General features: G+C 44.2%; 1 protein-coding gene across 1 annotated transcript in view; it reads left to right on the top strand.

Annotated features, from left to right (window-relative positions):
• The first annotated feature begins 13,281 nt into the window (after positions 1 to 13,281).
• Positions 13,282 to 20,562, top strand: part of ERN1 (endoplasmic reticulum to nucleus signaling 1) — a 79,280-nt gene continuing 71,999 nt past the window's right edge. Inside the window, 1 exon segment of the mRNA XM_068977496.1 lies at positions 13,282 to 13,434. Coding sequence (XP_068833597.1) covers positions 13,282 to 13,434 — 153 coding nt within the window.

Genomic DNA, 20,562 nt, shown 5'->3' with positions numbered 1-20,562 from the left:
AACAAGACTGGGAGCTGACTGTGGCTCAGATCATAAACTCCTTACTGCCAAATTCAGACTTAAGTTGAAGAAAGTAGCGAAAATCACTATACCATACAGTTCAGTTCAGTTCAATTGCTCAGTCATCTCCAACTCTTTGCAACCCCATGGACTGCAGCATGCCAGGCCTCCCTGTCCATCACCAACTCTCGGAATTTACTCAAACTCATGTCCATTGAGTCAGTGATGCCATTCAACTATCTTATCCTCTGTCGTCCCCTTCTCCTCAGGCCTTCAATCTTTTGCAGCATCAGAGTCTTTTCAAATGAGTCAGTTCTTTGCATCAGGTGGCCAAAGGATTGGAGTTTCAACTTCAACATCAGTCCTTCCAATGAATATTCAGGACTTATTTCCTTTAGAATGGACTGGTTGGATCTCCTTGCAGTCCAAGGGGCTCTCAAGAGTCTTCTCCAACACCACAGTTCAAAAGCATCAGCTTTCTTTATAGTCCAATTCTTCATCCATACATGACTACTGGAAAAACCATAGTCTTAACTAGATAGACTTGTTGGCAAAGTAATGTCTCTGCTTTTTAGTATGCTATCTAGGTTGGTCATAACTTTTCTTCCAAGGAGTAAGCGTCTTTTAATTTCATGGCTGCAGTCACTATGTGCAGTGATTTTGGAGCCCCAAAATATAAAGTCTGACACTGTTTCCACTCTTTCTCCATCTATTTGCCATGAAGTGATGGGACTGGATGCCATGATCTTTGTTTTCTGAATGTTGAGCTTTAAGCCAATTTTTTCACTCTCCTCTTTCACTTTCATCAAGAAGCTCTTTAGTTCTTCTTCACTTTCTGCCATAAGGGTGGTGTCATCTGCATATCTGAGGTTATTGATATTTCTCTCAGCAGTCTTGATTCCAGTTTGTGCTTCATCCAGCCCAGCATTTCTCATGATGTACTCTGCATATAAGTTAAATAAGCAGGATGACAATATACAGCCTTGACATACTCCTTTTCCTATTTGGAACCAGTCTGTTGTTCCATTTCCAGTTCTAACTGTTGCTTCCTGACCTGCATACAGATTTCTCAAGAGGCAGGTCGGGTGGTCTGGTATTCCCATCTCTTTCAGAATTTTCCACAGTTTATTGTGATCTACACAGTCAAAGGCTTTGGCATAGTCAATAAAGCAGAAATAGGTGTTTCTAGACCATGCAGATATGACCTAAATCAAATCCCTTATGATTACACAGTGAAACTGACAAATAGATTCAAGGGATTAGATCTGATAGACAGAGTGCCTGAAGAACTATGGACGGAGGTTCATGACATTGTGCAGGAGGCAGGGATCAAGACCATCATCCACAAGAAAGAGAAATGTAAAAAGGCAAAATGGTTGTCTGAGGAGGCCTTGCAAATAGCTGAAAAAAGAAGAGAAGCTAAAGGCAGAGAAGAAAAGGAAAGATATACCCATTTGAATGCAGATTTCCAAAGAGCAGCAAGGAGAGATAAGATAGCCTTCCTCAGTGATCAGGCAAAGAAATAGAGGAAAACAATACAATCTACAGATCTCAACAAGGAAACATATCATGCAAAGATGGGCTCAATAAAGGACAGAGATGGTATGGACCTAACAGAAGCAGAAGATATTAAGAAGAGGTGGCAAGAATACACAGAAGAACTATACAGAAAAGATCTTCATGACCCAGATAACTACGATGGTGTGACCACTCACCTAGAGCCAGACATCCTGGAATGCGAAGTCAAGTGGGCCTTAGGAAGCATCACTACAAACAAAGCTAGTAGAGGTGATGGAATTCCAGCTGAGCTGTTTCAAATCCTAAGAGATGATGCTTTAAAGTGCTACACTCAATATGCCAGCAAATTTGGAAAACTCAGCAGTGGCCACAGGACTGGAAAAGGGCAGTTTTCATTCCAATCCCAAAGAAAGGCAATGCCAAAGAATGTTCAAACTACTGCACAATTGCACTTATCTCACACGCTAGCAAAGTAATGCTCAAAATTCTCCAAGTCAGGCTTCAACAGTAAGTTAACAGTGAACATCCAGATGTTCAAGCTGGATTTAGAAAAGGCAGAGGAATCAGAGATCAAATTGCCAACATTTGCTGGATCATCAAAAAAGCAAGAGAGTTCCAGAAAAACATCTGCTTTATTGACTATGCTAAAGCCTTTGACCATGTGGATCACAATAAACTCAGGAAAATTTTTCAAGAGATGGGAATACCAGACCACCTGACCTGCCTCCTGAGAAATCTGTATGCAGGTCAAGAAGCAACAGTTAGAACTGGACATGGAACAACAGACTGGTTCCAAATCGGAAAAGGAGTACATCAAGGCTGTATATTGTCACCCTGCTTATTTAACTTATATGCAGTGTACATCATGAGAAATGCTGGGCTGGATTAAGCACAAACTGGAATCAAGATTGCTGAGAGAAATATCAATAACCTCAGATATGCAGATGACACCACCCTTATGGCAGAAAGCAAAGAACTAAAGAGCTTCTTGATGAAAGTGAAAGAACAGAGTGAAAAAGTTGGCTTACAACTCAACATGCAGAAAACTAAGATCCAGTCCCATCACTTCATGGCAAATAGATGGAGAAAGAGTGGAAACAGTGTCAGACTTTATATTTTGGGGCTCCAAAATCACTGCACATAGTGACTGCAGCCATGAAATTAAAAGATGCTTACTTCTTGGAAGAAAAGCTATGACCAACCTAGACAGCATTTAAAAAGCAGAGACGTTACTTTGCCAACAAAGGTCTGTCTAGTCAAAGCTATGGTTTTTCCAGTAGTCATGTATGGATGTGAGAGTTAAACTATAAAGAAAGCTGAGCACCAAAGAATTGATGCTTTTGAAGTGTGATGTTGGAGAAGACTCTTGAGAGTCCCTTGGACTGCAAGGAGATCCAACCAGGCCACCCTAAAGGAAATCAGTCCTGAATATTCATTGGAAGGACTGATGAAGCTGAAACTCCAATCCTTTGGCCACCTGATGCAAAGAACTGACTCATTTGAAAAGGCCCAGATGCTGGGAAAGATTGAAGACGGAAGGAGAAAGGGATGACAGAAGATGAGATGGTTGGATGGCATCACCAACTCGATGGAATTGAGCTTGAGTAAGCTCTGGGAATTGGTGATGGACAGGGAAGCCTGGCATGCTGCTTTCCATGGGGTCACAAAGGGTTGACCACGACTGAGTGACTGAACTGAACTGATGGGCCAGGTATGGTGTCATGTATATTGTTGATTTAGTCCTCTTAGAAATGCTGAGCTTGCATTTTAATCAGGGTTTAGTGGTTGTAAGTGATGGCAACCCAACTCAAACTAGCTGGTCTAAATAGGCTAGCATGTCTGACTCTTTGTAACCCCATGGACTGTAGCCTACCAGGCTCCTGTATCCATGAGGCTTCCCAGGCAAGAATACTCGAGTGGGTTGCCATTTCCTACTCCGAGGGATCTTCCCAGCCGAGGGATTGAAACTGCATCTCACATCTCCTGCATTGGCAGATGGATTCTTTACCACTGGTGCCACCTGGGAAAGCCCATAAATAGGGGAAAGTTTAGTTAAACAGGGGAAGACAAGCTGTGCAGGCTGATCTCAAGGCAACTAGAGGCAGAACTTAAGTTTGTCCAGGACTCCTTTACCACATCTGTGCTTCTCTTTGTCAGGTTTTTTTTTTTTCTTTTGAAATGGCTTTCATTACAGAGGGAGGCAGCTCCTGGGCCTCACACTCCTGGCTTTGCCAGTAGAAAGGAAATGAGTCCTTTTTGTGGCTCTAGTTGGGGACAGATCGGATACAAGCATACCCATGGGTCAAATAAAGGTGTCAGATGGGTAGCTATTTTGGTCAACTATTACTGCATTACAAATAACTCCAAAATTTAGTGGTATTACACAACAGTCCTTTTATTATCTCTCGCAATTCTGTGGGTTAACTAGCCTTGTTAACTGAAAACAGTTTGCCTCTTTTATCTTTTGCCTCAAGCCCAAAGACATAGCCAAGCTAAAGATTGGGAGAAGGAAGGATTTATTACTTGCAGGAAGTAAGAAGAATGCCTTTTCATACTGTTCATGGGGTTCTCAAGGCAAGAATACTGAAGTGGTTTGCCATTCCCTTCTCCAGTGAGATGTGAGAGTTGGACTATAAAGAAAGCTGAGCACCGAAGAATTGATGCTTTTGAACTGTGGTGTTGGAGAAGACTCTTGAGAGTCCCTTGGACTGCAAGGAGATCAAAGCAGTCAATCCTAAAGGAAATCAGTCCAGAATATTCATTGGAAGGACTGATGCTGAAGCTGAGATTCCGATACTTTGGCCACCTGATTCGAAGAACTGACTCATTGGAAAAGACCCTCATGCTGGGAAAGATTGAAGGCAGGAGAAGGGGATGACAGAGGATGAGATGGTTGTATGACATCACCGACTCTGATGGACATGAGTTTGAGCAAGCTCTGGGAATTGGTGATGGACGGGAAAACCTGGCATGCTGCAGTCCATGGGGTCTCAAAGAGTCGGACACAAGTGAGCAACTGAACTGATCTGAACTGAAGGAGAATGCCAGGGATATTTCACAAAGCAGTGTCTCCCCAAACAGCAAAATTAGGGAAGTTTTAAGCTAAAGGAATATTCATATTCACGAATGGGCTGGGGCTGTGTGTATTCATGAAGGGATCTGAGTAAAGGAGAATTCAGCACAGAATTGGGGCAGTGTTTGACAGGGTCCAAACTTCAGTTGCTTGAAGTCACAGAGGTCAGAAAAATATCAACATCATTCTTTAGGTTCAGACAAGTCTGGGGTCTTCGCCATCCTCCACCTAGGAGGGGGCTTAGTTCCTGTAGAACAAATCCAAGACCATACCAGTTTATTATGTATATCCCTTAAGGAGGAACTTGGACTCTTTTACTGCTGAACTATTAAATATATATATATATATCCCGTGCTGGCTCCCGGATATATATATAAGTATAGTTAACTTACAATGTTTCAGGTGCAGAGCAAGATGATTCAGTTGTACAAACACACATATATTATTTTTGAAATTATTTTCCATTTTAGGTTTTTACTCACTGAACTGTTTTTTCTTGATGTTGTCCTTTGTTCCTGCGTTCCCTCACTTTCCTTGTGTGTGTGCTTAGATGCTCAGTCGTGTCCAAGTCTTCACAACCCTGTGGACTGTAGCCCACCAGGGTCCATGGGATTCCCCAGGCAAGAATACTGGAGTGAGTTGCCATTTCCTCCTCCAGGGGATCTTTCCAACCCAAGGATCGAACCCAGGCCTCTTGCAGTGCAGGCAGATGCTTTACCATCTGAGTCACCAGGGAAGTGCCTTATTTGACATGCTGTAAATAAGTGTTGTACTTTGCCTGCCTCACAACCTAGTGTCAGTAAATTGGCTCTGCTTCGAGGTGGGCGAGCGGACCTGAGTTCAGTTCGATAATACAGTCCCTTGAACGTGGTAAACGTTTGATAATTGCTATTGAATTCCTTGTTCTGAATCTTCTTGTTTGTGTAACTGCATCAGTAAGACACTTTCCATCCTGCTTTGGCGAGGTCTCTTGTGTGAGCCCTGGTCTCCCCTTTTCTTGTTCTAGTAAAGACCTAAATAACCCTTGCTATGGACTTGATGGGTCAGATGGTAAAGAATCTGCCTGCAATGCAGGAGACTCGGGTTCGATCCCTGATTTGGGAGGATCCCCGGGAGAAGGGAATAGCAACCCGCTCCAGTTTTCTTGCCTGGAGAATTCCAGGGACAGAGAAGCCTGGTGGGCTATAGTCCATGGGGTTGCAGAGTCGGACACAACTGAGCGATTAACACACTCACACACACACACACACACACAACCCTTGTTCACTGTCTTCTAATGTCTCTCAAATGCCTGTCTTTTGCTTTAACTCTCTTCCTGAAGCATCTCACTCTGCTGCCTGGTAAGAAAACCCAGCCTGACTCTAATGCCCATCCTGCCTGCCCTGCTTACCTCCCCCAGTTCCTCCAGGTAGAAGTCAGCACGAGCTCACTGATAAGTCAGCTAGGGCTTCCGGGAAGCCACACATGCTTTTTCTTTCTCCAGGCTTTTGTTCAGATCCTTCTTTACCCCCAGACTATCCTTCCCCTTGTCAAATTTGACAAATGGTCCAGCCCAGATACCCCTTCTTCCATGAAACCCTCTTTGTTCTATCTATCCCATTCCTTTCCTTCCACCAGACCCATCTTTCTCATGAACACCATCAGTTCAGTTCAGTTCAGTCACTCAGTCGTGTCCGACTCTTTGTGACCCCATGAATTGCAGCATGTCAGGCCTCCCTGTCCATCACCAACTCCCAGAGTTCACTCAGACTCACGTCCATCGAGTCGGTGATGCCATCCAGCCATCTCATCCTCTGTCGTCCCCTTCTCCTCCTGCCCCCAATCCCTCCCAGCATCAGAGTCTTTTCCAATGAGTCAACCGTATGAGGTGGCCAAAGTACTGGACTTTTAGCTTTAGCATCACTCCTTCCAAAAAACACCCAGGACTGATCTCCTTTAGAATGGACTGGTTGGATCTCCTTGCTGTCCAAGGGACTCCCAAGAGTCTTCTCTAACACCGCAGTTCAAAAGCATCAATTCTTTGACGCTCAGCTTTCTTCACAGTCCAGCTCTCACATTCATACATGACCACTGGAAAAACCATAGCCTTGACTAGACGGACATTTGTTGGCAAAGTAACATCTCTGCTTTTCAATATGCTATCTAGGTTGGTCATAACTTTCCTTCTAAGGAGTAAGCGTCTTTTAATTTCATGGCTGCAATCACCATCTGCAGTGATTTTGGAGCCCCCCCAAAATAGTCTGACACTGTTTCCACTGTTTCCCCATCTATTTCCCATGAGTACCATAGTTCTCTTTGAAAGTTTATTCCTGCCTTCTTGCGGTTTTCACAGTTGGCCTTATACTTTGATGCTCTCTGTGCACATCCTATCACCTTTGGTGTTGTATAGTCAGTAAGTTGTGCCCGACTCTTTTGCGACACCATGGACTGTAGCCCACCAAGCTCCTCTGTCCATGGAATTTCCCAGGCAAATACTGGAGTGAGTTGCCATTTCCCTCCCCAGGGGATCTTTCCAATCCAGAAACTGAACCGTGGTCTCCTGCATAGCAGGCAGATTCTTTACTATCTGAGCCACCAGGGGATGCCCTCGATGATATGTGTTAAAAGAATGCATGACTAATGAGTGGTAACCATGCAAGGTCAAAGATGACGTCACCTGCAAAATGAAGAGGATGAAATTATAGCTGAAGTTTTTCTGCTCTAAAATTTGGTTCTATCTATGAATGAGCTCTCTTACAAAGAAAGGAGAGAGAGAGAGAATAGGTAAGGTTTATATCTTGAGCCTTAAGAAACAGTCTGGAAGGAGGAAAAAGAGTAGATAGACAACAGGAAAACTAGAAAATAGTACTCTCCAAGGAGGAAAAGCCTAAGAAAAAAGGACTGTTAACATACCTGGGCGAATTCCGTAGCGGCCTAGTGGTTAGTCTTACTGCTGAGGGCCCCTGGTTCAATCCCTGGTGGGGGAACTAAGATTCTACAAGCCTCATGGCCCGGCCAAAAACAAACAAAAAACAAGAGAGGGCCAGAGTGAAAAAGATGAAGCAAGCCTGCTAGGATTATACCGGAGGAAGAATGTTTATGAGCTGCTTGAGAGTACTTTCCAGAGAGTTCTGTGAAAATCAGCCAGACTCCAGGGGATTAGGAAGTATTGGAGGCACTATGAGAGGATGGCCGTTTCCACGTTGGCACTGAAGCAGCCCTTTGAGAATATTAATATACTCTTTGACCATCTGATGCGAAGAGCCAACTCATTGGGAAAGACCCTGATGCTGGGAAAGATTAAAGGCAGAAGGAGAAGGGGATGACAGAGGGTGAGACGGTTGGACGGCATCCCCGACTCAGTGGACATGAGTTTGTGCAAGCTCCAGGAGATGGTGAAGGACAGGGAGGCCTGGCTTGCTGCAGCCAGTGTGCTCTCAAAGAGTTGGAGACGGCTGAGTGACTGAACTCCCACACTGGTACCGCTATGGATGCTTCACCATCGTGGCATATAGACTCAGCACAAATGGGTGGTTCATATAATGCAACCTCTCAGAGGCAAGTGAACAAATAATCAGACAGGACTGGGCTGAGCTCCCTCCTGGGGCAGAAACCCCATGGGAAAGTCCACTCTTCTCTCCCACGTGGCTGCTCGGTGACTTTTGTGGGTCGTGCTTTTTGCACAACCAACCCCCAGTTGAGAGACTCACATGTTATTGGAGGCAATGCCCTTTATCATCCCATATTTGTACAAACTTCTGGTTGTTAATAGTATTCCAGCAGCTTGGGCTGCTGCTTAACCACCTTTACGGGCCACACAATGGGGACTTTGTCACAACACTGGGGGACGGGCAAGAATAACTCCGGTGAAGGGGGAACACTGCAGCAGCTATGGCTTCTTCGAAGTTATGTTGATAGCTGAGTTCTTTTCTTTCTTCCTTTTTAAAAAATATTCTTTTTTGTTGTTGTTGTGCTGGGACTTACCTGGGGGTCCAGTGGCTAAGAATCTGTCTTCCAATATAGGAAACTTGGGATTGATCCTTGGTTTGAAACTAAGATCTCACATACTTTACAGTGCAGCCAAGAAAAAAAAAAAAATCTGAGTTGTGCCTCTTACTAGCTGTGTGTTACCCACCTGGCTGTTAATCTTTTAAAATTCCAATGCATCATCTGTAAAATGGGGCCAAAAACACTACCTCGTAGAACTGCCGATAACATGAGCTGGTCCTATAATGCATGCGTTTTTTGCACATTTTAAAATAATAGCCAATAGCCAACAAATAATGACTGTGAATAAGAAAGAATTATTTTTGTGGTACAAGAAAAGTGCATGGTAGATTGGACTCTGTGGTAAAAAGAGGTTCTTTTAGAGTGAGCGTCACAGTCATTTCAAATCCCAGAACAGGAAGAACCAAACTTCTATTTACCTTACTACCAAACTGCTCAGTGACAGCAGCTTTGAAAAAATTTCCCATTTAGCTTGCTACCAGAGAGTCTTGCTTCATCATTTTATTTATCTCTTAACTACCCCCCTACCAACATCTGCTCTAAGTGCAAGTATGTTTGGGAGCAGTAGCAGCATGCATGAAAATCATTTTTTAAAAAAAGTGGGTTTATTCTGATAAAGACATTGTTCCTTTGATATGGAACTGGAGCTTTCAACCATGACCTCCATTTCTGGTTTTACCAGATTTTCCTTTCAAGTCTTCTTCAAAAGGAACTAATCTCTCACTAAACAGCTGTCTGCAAATTAACCTCACAATCATGTTTAAATGAAATTTTGGAGGGTTTCAAATAGAATCGAAACTTTGTTTCAGCACAAACTTTTACAGGCTGGGTCGTAATTTCTTCCACTAGAGGGCGAAATTTGCTAAAATAAATAAAAGGAATTACTGGCCGGAGGGATTAACACCGGACATTAGGAGTGAGCTGGATTCCAGGATCTTGGCTGCCCTTCTCAACTGCAGAAACTGGAAAACACACACTCTCCACCCCACAGGGCTCCACCCCAGAAGATTCTGAATCAGTGGGGGGAAGAAGGCATAAAAAGGTGTTGGAAATCTATTTTTGAAAACCTCGCCAAGTTTGGGAACCACTGATTTAGAGAGAAGTGAAGATTTCAACTCAGTTTCTCCCACCACTAGCTCTCCCCTGCTGATAAATTCAGGTCCTGCTTGCTCCAATTTTTGTTGAAAATATATTTATTAATTTATTTGAATGAAAAAGGCCTTCACTGTGGCATGTAGGATCTTCAGTGCATCATGAGCCTTGTGGCATGTGGACTGACTAGTTGTGGCACACCGGCTTAGTTGCTCTGCAACATGTGGGATCTTAGTTCCCAGATCAGGGATTGAACCCATGTTCCCTGTACTGTAAGGCAGCTTCTTTAACCACTGGACCACCAGGGAAGTCACATGTTGAACATACATTTTAACCTTGGTGGAAAAAGAGGGCTTATCTTTACCCTAAAAACATGACCTTTGCTTTGGGTAGAGGATGCTATTTAATACAACTTCCAGAAAGGTCATTTACTGACCATTTTCTGGTCTTTTCTATGGTCAGGTCCACTTCAAAGGCACCCTATAGAAGTATTTCCATTTCTGTCTATTTATCAGCGATGCCAGCTTTTGCTTTATCACAAGCAAAAAACTCTCTGAAACAATACTTGACTGTTGAACAAGACTGTGGGCAATGCTGCCATAAATAAAACCAGAACTTATCAGTATGAGTTGCCAATCAAGTGGAGACATGCACTAGACAGATGGACTGATTAAGCATAAGAAAAATCAAACTGGTGCATAAGAAATTCGGATTAGCTAAAACTGCAATTATGGCCTGGAGATTTGGTTCACACAAGTACAAGATAAATATACCTACCTGGACCCGTCTCCTTGGAATGGATTTTTTTCTTTATTAAATCTTTAAAATTGATTTATGAGTCAGATTGAGGTAAGCATTCCCCTTTGTGTTTTATCTGCTGTGCTTACAGGGTCACAGTGACATTTTCAATTGTCAAAGGGCTTCCAGAGTTCCAGCACAGAAAGTTCCCCTCCTGGATTTACTCTATTAGAGGAAAAAAGCACCAGAGAAGGGATGTGAAAGCAGCATTATCCAGTCAAGCTTCTCTTTTAACTCAACCCTGTGGTCTTACATCGGGAAGCCCAGGGTGGGAAGCCAGGTGTGGTCTTACACATCCTGTGGTCCTCTTGCAAGCTGGACAGATAATCATTAGAGCTCCTCCCACTTTCCATGGGCTCCTCCCACTTCCTGTGGGCTCCTCCCTGGCCACTTGGACACCCTGGCTCCAGGAATGATGGAGCTTCTGTTACTGCACATCTCTTCCCAATCCCAAACCTCCTCATCTGCATTTTGACATGCAGATAACACTTTTCAAAAATGTGTCTACTCTGTGTTCTAGTGTGTCTAGTAACAGACACACTAAAATGTGTCTAGTTACCAAGATTGGTCCTCCCCTTAAACTGATGTGTTGGATTCTCCAGCATGAGTAGAGTTTAGTCCCTCGACTGTGACAGGCATATCAGGTTGGGGATGGGGAATCAGTTCAGTTCAGCAGCTCAGTTGTTTCTGATTCTTTGTGACCCCATGAATCACAGCACGCCCTTATGGCAGAAAGTGAAGAGGAATGGGGAATACTGTTGGGGAATTTTGTTGATGGGATTTTAGTTTACTGAGAGCATTTCCTTTTTTTTTTTTCCCCCAATATTTATTTATTTGGCTGCGCCAGGTCTTGGTTGCAGATCTTTGATCTTCGATCTTTGTTGTAGCATGCGGTATCTTTAGTTGCTACATGCAAATTCTTAGTTGCAGAACGTGGGATCTGGTTCCCTGACCAAGGATCGAACCCAAGCCCCTGCACTGGACCACCAAGGAAGTCCCACTATGAGCATTTCTGTCTGCTGAAATGAGATAAGATTGGCTCACATATATCCAGACCAGACATCTGGTCAGTCCTCCACTACTTTTTTTTTAAAACTGAAGTACACTCTGGGAGATAGTGAAGGACAGGGAAGCCTGGTGTGCTGCAGTCCATGGGTCACAAAGAGCTGGACATGACTGGGTGACTAAACAACAATAATTTAAGTACAGTTGATTTACAGTGTTGTGTTAGTTTTAGGTATACAGCAAAGTGATTCATATGTGTGTACGTGTGTACTTCAGATTCTTTTCCATTATAAGTTATTACAAGATATTGAACACAATCCCAACTACTTTATTTTCCCTAGCATTGCTTACTTGTTTCCCCTAAACCCTGAAAAATCTTGGACTGTCATATGAACAAGTCAAGAAAAATTAGAGAAGTCACTATCCTTGTTTTCTTCTTCTCCTAGAATATAGAAATGTGCTTCCAACTTCTCTCTTGTTACAATGTCCTCTCTCCCAGTTTTCACCTATATAAGTGGAGGGCAGCATGGGACCCAGTGACCAAACAGCTTCCAGGCTCTTTAAATGAGGCTAAGAGCCCATAGCCTTCAAATGGACCTTGTACTAGTCCTCAACAAACCCACTTTCTCCAAGCTTGACACATGTCAAGCTTCACAAGGTCACATCTACAAATGCCACATAAACACACATGACACCAGCAGCCAGAAATGGTTTCTTTGTTTGTAATTTTTGGCCAATGACTTGGCCATGGTTATACCAAAGGGAATTGGTGGCTGTTGGATATGATTTGAAGGGGAATTCCTGAGGGCAAAGAAAAGGAAGAAAAGGACCTCTGGGTTAACTGAGGCGCAACTGGAGGGCGATGCGAACCAGGGATGCGAACTCAGCGATAGCCACGCGCAGAGCAGAAACGCCGGGTTTGCAGGAATCCCCTGCCAGCTGCCTGCCTTCGCTCAGGAGACCACCGACGATCCCACTACGGCGGGGCTCTAGACTCAAGGCACCGCCTGTCTCCTGGCCTTTCCTGATCCAGCCTGACGCAGAGGGTCCCTAGACGGAGGTCAGTGGGACCGCCTGGGGCAGGGAATGCCCCCACTTGGCCGGGTTACCGGCCTCCACTTGCCTCAGACAAGTTCTTTGCCTCGTTCACTCAGCTCCCCTAGATGCCCAACACAGAGGCCTGGTCCTCTTCTCCCGCCGCCGCGGCCAAGGGACCCAAGGCCAGCTGGAGGCCTTTGGCACCGCCTATAACCCCGCCCCCCGCGACAACCCCGCCCAGACCAGCCCGATCCCCGCCCCGAACCAGGGCCCCGCCCAATCCCAGGCCCGCCTCTAGGTAGGCCCCGCCTCCGGCCCCGCCCCGACCGGAAGAAGCGCCGGCGCCCGGCACTTATAGGGCCGGGAATGGGGGTGCCGCCACCGCCTAGTCAGCGCTGCGTCCCCTGAGTCCCGGCCGCCGCCTCTCTGTCGTCGCGACCCCCCCGCCCCGTCCTCTGCCCGCCTGCCCGCACCGCCCCCCTGGAGCCGGCCGGCCGGCCAGGAGCCAGGCCGAGTCCTCGCCATGCTTGTTCGATTGCTGCTGCTGGCATTGCTGTTACCCGGCCCCGGGGTGAGTGACCGGGAAGCTTGGGGTGGGGGACAGCGCGGCACGGGCTGGGGTCCGAGCCGGGAACGCGGCGGCTTGCGGCGGCGGCGGCCCCAGGCTCCGTGCGCCCGCCGGGGCGGAGGCGACGCTGGGCGTGGAGAGGCGGCCTCCTGACCGGCCCGAGTGGCGGCCACGGCCGGCCCCGCCAAGGCGTCCGCCACCCATGGGCCTCGCTGGCCGGCGCGCTGTCACGAGCAGCGCCTCCCGGGCCGCGTGCTCTCCGCCGCAACTTTGTGTCGCCCTGGCAGCACCTCAGGGTGTCCAGAAGGCCCGGGGCCCTTGGGAGGCCGTCCCACCTGTCGGACCCTTTCCACAGGTGGGAGCCGGCTTGGCCTGGCGGTGGCCGCGGAGGGAGGGCAGGAAGGGCCCTGTGGCCGAGGGGAAGGGAATGTCTTGCGTTTATAATCCTCGCTTGAACTTTCCAAAATGCGAAAACTTTGGAAAACAAATGCCACTGAAAGTGGCTAAGCATTCTTTCCCCAAGAGTTTGATTCTGCTTACCTGCCTTGCAGGTTTCTTGATATTGGAGGCAGCGGGCTTCCTTTGGGGGCAGCAAGACTTCCTTAAAGCAGGTTAAGCGGTGGGAATGGGACTCGTTTTTAAAAACCCCATATGGGACAGCGGTGAGGCTGCTCCTAAACTTTAAACGACAGACTGTCTCCTCGTGGGAGAACACCGCGGGGCTGTCTGAAACGTCTTTCCATCTTTTTTTTTTTTTTTTCTTTTTTCTCTGTAGAGAAGAGCCTGGTTTACATTTATTTAACGATTTCAGGCCTTCTCTCAGGCTGTGGACTCGGACACCTTGGCTGGGAGGACATTTTGTGGACAAACTCGGCTTTTTTTTTTTTCCCCCTTCTGGTTGGAAGAACCTAATTTAGGTGTTTTTTTTTTTTTTTTTTTTTTAATGTATTGTTCAGGATGTGGGCATGGCACACTGGAGCAGGTTCTATTTAATGACCTCCACTTTGTACTCTTTAATATGGTGTATCAGGTACTAGGTGTTCAGGTGAAGAATGGACGTGTGTGTCCCTGAGTGCCATAGCGTGAACTCTTTGGAGGTTATGCATTTTAGGTAAATACTAGTCTGTGCTCTTGGGGTAAGTAACAAGAATTTGGAAATAGCTGAAGAAGTAGGAGGCCATTTGTTTTCAAATTCAAGTTCTTTTTTTTTTTTTTGTACACACTCCACAAAAGTCATGGAAGTTAAGTTTTCCTTCTGGTTGAGGAAAAAAATCCACTTTCTCAACAGGAGTCAGGTTTTGAACTTGAACATTTCATCTTGGATTGGTTAATTGGTGCCTGGCATCCGTTCACAAAAAAGAGTGTGAAGAGAATGACCAAAGTGTATGACATGGAAACCAATCATTCCATATCATCACTGTGTATCTGGTTTTCTTTGCCACCTCTTTTCGTTTACTGTTCTGTCACTGGATTCTAGTGTTTCAGTTATTGAAAAACTTTGGCTAAAGAACCAAAAATAACTGTAGCCTTTAACTGGGACTATAGTTTCAGTTCATGTAAATATTTCCAACTTGTATTGAGAATCCAAAATTCCCAGAGTTCTTGGTAAAAGAGTTCAGACCCTTTATCAAAAGGTTATGCTAGAGTGTAACAGCTCTTTAGAGAAAAGGTCAGAATTTCACGCCCAGAATCACCGCCTACCCATAAAAATTTCGATCCCCAAACATAGTGGGAATTGTTATTTTTTTTTAATCTTTTTTTTCCTTTAGTTAACTTTTGGCTGTGCTCGGTCTTCGTTGCTGTGCTCGAGCGTCTCGTTGCAGTGGCTTCTCTTGTTGCGGAGCACTGGCTCAGTAGTGGTGGTACACGGGCTTAGCTGCTCTGTGGCACGTGGGATCTTCTCAGACCAGGATCGAACCCGTGTTCCCTGCATCGGCAGGTGGACTCTTATCCACTGCACCAGCAGAGAATCCAGGAATTATTATTTTGAAGTTCTAAACGCAGAGTTTACAGTTAAACTAGGCTGCAGTGATGTTCCGTGCAGAATGTAGAGCTGTAAAATCAGACAAACCTGAGTGCTTTCCGGTCCCTTGGTAGCTGTGTCCTCAGAGTCTTTGAGACTCCGTTTCCTGATCTGTGAAATGGGGACAGCTGACACACTCACATGTGTGACGAGACCTGGCAGATCACATTAGATAATAATGTAAATTCTCCTTGCCATCCCATCCCCCAGAAGGTGTTTTTCACTCGTAAGTCATCATTTCTAAATATTATACAGTGCCTGGGCAGGGGATATTTTTTTGATGCTGTTTCTTTTTGACTGATGAAGTAACTAGTGCAGTGGAGGCAATATTGTGGTTCCCCTTCACTGTGTGTCTTAGCCAGACGTCCACAAGCCGAGACTCTAGGCTATTGGACCTAAAATGCAGCTACATCGGTGTTTCTAAGCACCCGAGCCTGTCTTGTTAATCCAGAAGGTGCTTTATTCAGTGAGTTTCCTCCTCCTTCCTGGACCTGGATCTTGTGCCTAATGTTGGTTTGTGGTGCATCGTTGCTATCACATCACTGCTGCCCTGTGGTCCTCATTGTGCCACGTCTGGGTGTCACTTCTCTCAAGTACCAAAGAGATCTGTGGAATGCAAGGCAGGGCACCTTCTTCAGGGTACTTTAGGATATGCGATCTCTTTTATTGAGCTGATGTTTGGGTTTTAGAGGGGACTAAACAAGGTCCCAGAGAAGTGTCCACAAAAACACACTGAGACATTAAGTCTTACTAGAAATGGCCTTGCTTCTTAATTATTCTGATACTTATTACCTGCATGAATTATCCTCATAGGAGGTCTCAAGTATTTATACAGTGGAGGAGAGTGTTTCCTGAAGCTCACGTTCAAGACTGCTGATCGTGAAATTAGACTGTAATGCGCATTTGTCTGTTTTGTTTCTGTAACTTGCATGCCCACGTGGCTCTCCACAGCGATACAACTTCTAAAATCACAGGAGAAAATGTGTATGAGAGTGATCCTTGAGAAAGTTTGATGGTAAACCATATTCCTGAATATAAAAGCCAGTGAGCCACATAAAGGTTTCCTCCTGTCTGAGCCGAATAGTAGCACCTGCATGGGCCTCTTGGGAATATAGTTTTTTGCCTACCTTTGATGGCAACTCTGTTTTCCAGGTTGAATACTCATAGGATAACTATTTCATTTGCATTGGAAACCTCTTGGTTTTGGGGAATCCACAGTAATATTTAGGTTTAATACTGTATGTGTTTTATCATGATCAAATGTTTTCCCTAAAGAGATGATATGGGGAGAAAAGCCTAATGTATCATTTTGATGGATTCCGTTTTTATTATGCACGCATAACTCAGGGCCCGTAACCTAGCAATATGATTAGAATGTGATGCTGGCTTAAAAAACAGGGACAGTGAATCATAGTCTGTGAATAATAAACATGCTGGTTGGCTGTATTTCTCAGGGGCTGGGGATTTTTTCCCCCCCCTTATTTTATCTTTACCTATATTCCATGTTTGGTTTCAGAGTTTGCTGCCCCAGAGCAACAAGTGCTTAGAGATATTTAAATGAGTGAGTGCACCAGAACACACGTGGACTGGGAAAAGTAGAGCTTGAGACCCACCCTCCCCTCAAACACCAAAGTCCCAAGGTCCTTGCATACATGACTTTAACAATTTTTCACTTTTACACAGGCTCTGCATCACTTCTGATTATCTTATGATCTCTGTTCACGTACAAACACACAGCAAATCGAACAGTATAAGAGGGTTCGGTATTTTTGTTCAGTATTTTTTTTCCCACCAGACGTCTCCTGTGACCTGTTAGGAAGTATGCTGAGTGCACTACTGTGTCTGTGACTTTCAGTAGCACCTTAGTAAACTATCATCCACGCAAAAAGCATTTGAGCCTTTTGTGTCAGCCTCAGGATAGGGACGGGGGTCAAAACTGACCAGGGCTAATGTGGTAACAAGCCATGCTTTGCTTAGTGATCACCCTACTAGGGTCATATGGGTTGTTTTCCAGTTATTCCACTATTGTAAGAAAGGTATATTTCCTTTTCTTCAAATCTTTTGTGTTTGGTGCTTTCTGTATAATAACATGGGAAGATTTGGGAAAACCTCTCAAGTAATCATATTTATGGTAAAAAGAAGAGTTAGAAATATAGATAGTCTAAATTTAAAAAATAAACACAATAAACCTGTAATTATATTATGCAAACATTATTTCTGTTAACATTTTAACAGCTTTCAGTTCAGCTCAGCAGTGTCTGACTCTTTGTGACCCCATGGACTGCAGCACTCCAGGCTTCCCTATCCATCACCAACTCCTGGAGCTTGCTCAAACTCAGGTCCATCGAGTCAGTGATGCCATCCAGCCACCTCTGTCATTCCTTTGAGCTGTAATTCACATGTCACAAAATTCACTCGTTTAAAATATACAGTTCAGATTTTTAGTGTATTCACAGAAATGTGCAGCCATCACCCCAGTTTTATGTTATTTTCGTCATTCCCGAAAGAAACTCCATACCTGTTAACCCCATATCCCCCAAACCTCCCAGCCCCCAGTAACCACTGATCTCCATTTGTCTCTATAGATTTGCCTATTCTGGACATTCCATATTAATAGAATCATTCCACATGTGGTCTTTCACGTCTGGCTTCTTTCACTTTGCGTAACATTTTCAGGGTTCATCCATCTTCTGGCCTGTATCAGTGTTTTTCCCCATTTTATTGATGAATGATATTCCGTGAGGACTTGCCTAGTGGCTCAGTGGTAAGGAATCCACCTGCAATGCCCAGATGTGTTTGATCCCTTGGTGGGGAAGATCCCCTGGAGAAGGAAATGGCAGCTCACTCCAGCCGGGCTACAGTCCACGGGGTAGAAAAGAGTCAGACAGGACTTGGTGACTAAACAACAATATTTCATTATGTGGATATCCCCCATTTTGTACATCCATTCTTCATTTGATGGACACGGGTTGTTTCCCCTTTTTGGCTATTATGAATAATGCTGCTGTGAATGTTTAGGTACAAATTTTTGAATGGCCGTGTATTTTTTATTTTTCTTGGGTATATACTAAAGAGTGGGATTTCTAGGTCATGTTGTAACTTTCTGTCTAACCTTTTGAGGAACTGGCAAACCATTTGCCAAAGCAACTGCACTATTTTACATTCCCACCTGCAGTTTAGGAGGGCTTCAGTTTCTCACCAACGCTTAATATCTGTCTTTTTTTTTTTTAATTATAGTTGTTCTAGTGGGTGTGAAGTCATAACTCCGTATGGTTTTGGTTTGCATTTCTCTGATGACTAGTCTATTAATATCTTGATATATGTCCTTCTGGACATTTTTATGTGCTCACTTTGCATAAGTTATGCTTTTTTTCCCCAAACTGAAATATATCATAGATCTTACTGGGTCAGTAAATTTAATTCTACAACATTATTCTCACTGGCTGCTTCCCTGTATACAGCTCACTGTAATACTTCTCTGAATGGGTATACCGTAATTTGACCACTCAACCATTTAGATATTCAGACTGCTTTTAATTTTCATTACTATGAACAGTTGTGACGAACCTTACTGCTAAACGCCAGAGCCCATCTTAACTGCTTAATTATTACCTTGGGATAAATTCCTAGGGCTGGAATTTGCTGGTCATATGTATTCTTTAAGAGCTCCCTCCTCCAGCCCTCAAGCAATAGTAGATGTTTTAAAAAGCACAAACCAACCTTAAATTGGTTTCATGATAGCCATTTTAGAATAAGCTTTAAAGTGTTTCCTTTTAGCAGGGTGGATTTAAAGTCTGAAAATGGAATGTGTAGGTTTTATTTTGCTTATATTTCGAAGACCTGAATAATCACAGCAGTTCCTTCATGATGCCCTGTGTACCTACAAACCTATCGAAAAATGTTAATTAATATAGGTCCTTTGGTCTGCCGTGGTTTCAGATCAGCTTTCTAGCAGATGTGGCTTCAGAAATACCTCGGCATTATTCTTTGAGTTTGATTTTATGGGTAGCCCACTCTCTAGAGAAAAGATTGTTTGTTTGTTTGTTTTTTCCTTGGCTGTGCCACAGGCTTGAGGATCTTAGTTCCCTGACCAGGGATTAAACCCTGGCCACGGCAGTGGAGGCACGGAGTCCTTCACTAGACTGCCAGGGAATTCCCACTATTCTTTTGATAGTTGATTATGAGGCCATTTAAAATTTCGACTCAAAACGGTTTATAAATCAAAAATTGATGCATTGTTTGTCTCTTTTGGAGGTCACAGTTCTTAAAACATTAGCTTGTCCATACAGCTGTTTTTCCTAGGAAAATTAATGTACCGCTTGACAATAGAGTGAAATATTTGTTTTGTTTTTTCCACAAACGTACCTGAACTTTTTCATCCAAGAGAATGTCGTGTCTTTCAAAATCATCACCCCTTCAGGGTCAATGTTCGTGTCAAATCAGTCTTTTTTTAAACTTTTTTTTTTTAGTGTCATTTAATAATTCAACTTTAAAATGAAAAAAGGAGCCCTGAAAAAGCAAGTATTTATTTTTTTAATTCTTAAGCTGTTTATCCTTACACAACTTAAAACATTTCCCAATTTTTTCCAGTCTCTGCTTGAATATAGCTTTGACATGGCCCACGCTGAGGTTTTGATCAAAACTGTTATTACTTAGCTTGATTGCATGATTTATAAAGGGCACTTGGATTTTTGGTTGTTTCTAAAAACTAATGAGAGACTTTCTACCTCTTAGAGGATTCAAAAGTATATTCTTTGAAGAAAATTTCCAAAAAGTTCCAGATGTATTGTGAGCAGTGAGAGCATGTATGGATAAATGCATAACTTCCCATCAGAGTATGTTTGGCTTCCCAAGTGGCTCAGTGGTGAAATAATCCACCTGCAATGCAGAAGACGTGGGTTCGATCCCTGGGTTGGGAAGATTCCTGGAGAAGGAACTGGCAAGCCGCTCCAGTATTCTTGCCTGGAGAATCCTATGGACAGAGGAACCTGGTGGGCTACAGTCCATGGGTTCCCAAAAAGTTAGACACCACTTAGTCACTAAACAGCAACAACAAAAAGAGTATGTGAGACTCCTAGAAAAGATCTTGCTGGTTTAGACCAATAAATCTTTTTAAAAAATATTTGTTTATTTAGTTAGTTATTTGGCTATGCCATGTCTTAGTTGTAGCATGTAGGATCTAGTTTCCTGACCAGGGATTGAACCTGTGCACCCTACACTGGGAGTGTGGACCACCAGGGAAGTCCCACCAAGTCTTAATAGTTTCCCCACCCTGCCCCCACCTGAGGAATGGGATGCATGGCCATCAGTGACAGTGGTGGGAGCAGGTTAGAACCTTCGAGGGTGGTATTTTGGGACAGGTACTACCCTCACCCAGGCATCACCACTGCCCTCCCAAGGTGAACAGTCACTGCTTTGCTGTGTTCCCATGGCAGATAGACGAGGAAGCTGAGGCCAGAC

Source organism: Capricornis sumatraensis, chromosome 8, assembly GCF_032405125.1.
Source record: "Capricornis sumatraensis isolate serow.1 chromosome 8, serow.2, whole genome shotgun sequence".
In the NCBI taxonomy this organism is placed as follows: Eukaryota; Metazoa; Chordata; class Mammalia; order Artiodactyla; family Bovidae; genus Capricornis; species Capricornis sumatraensis.
Note: the sequence above shows the minus strand (reverse complement) of the source record. Positions and strands in the feature narration are given on the sequence as shown.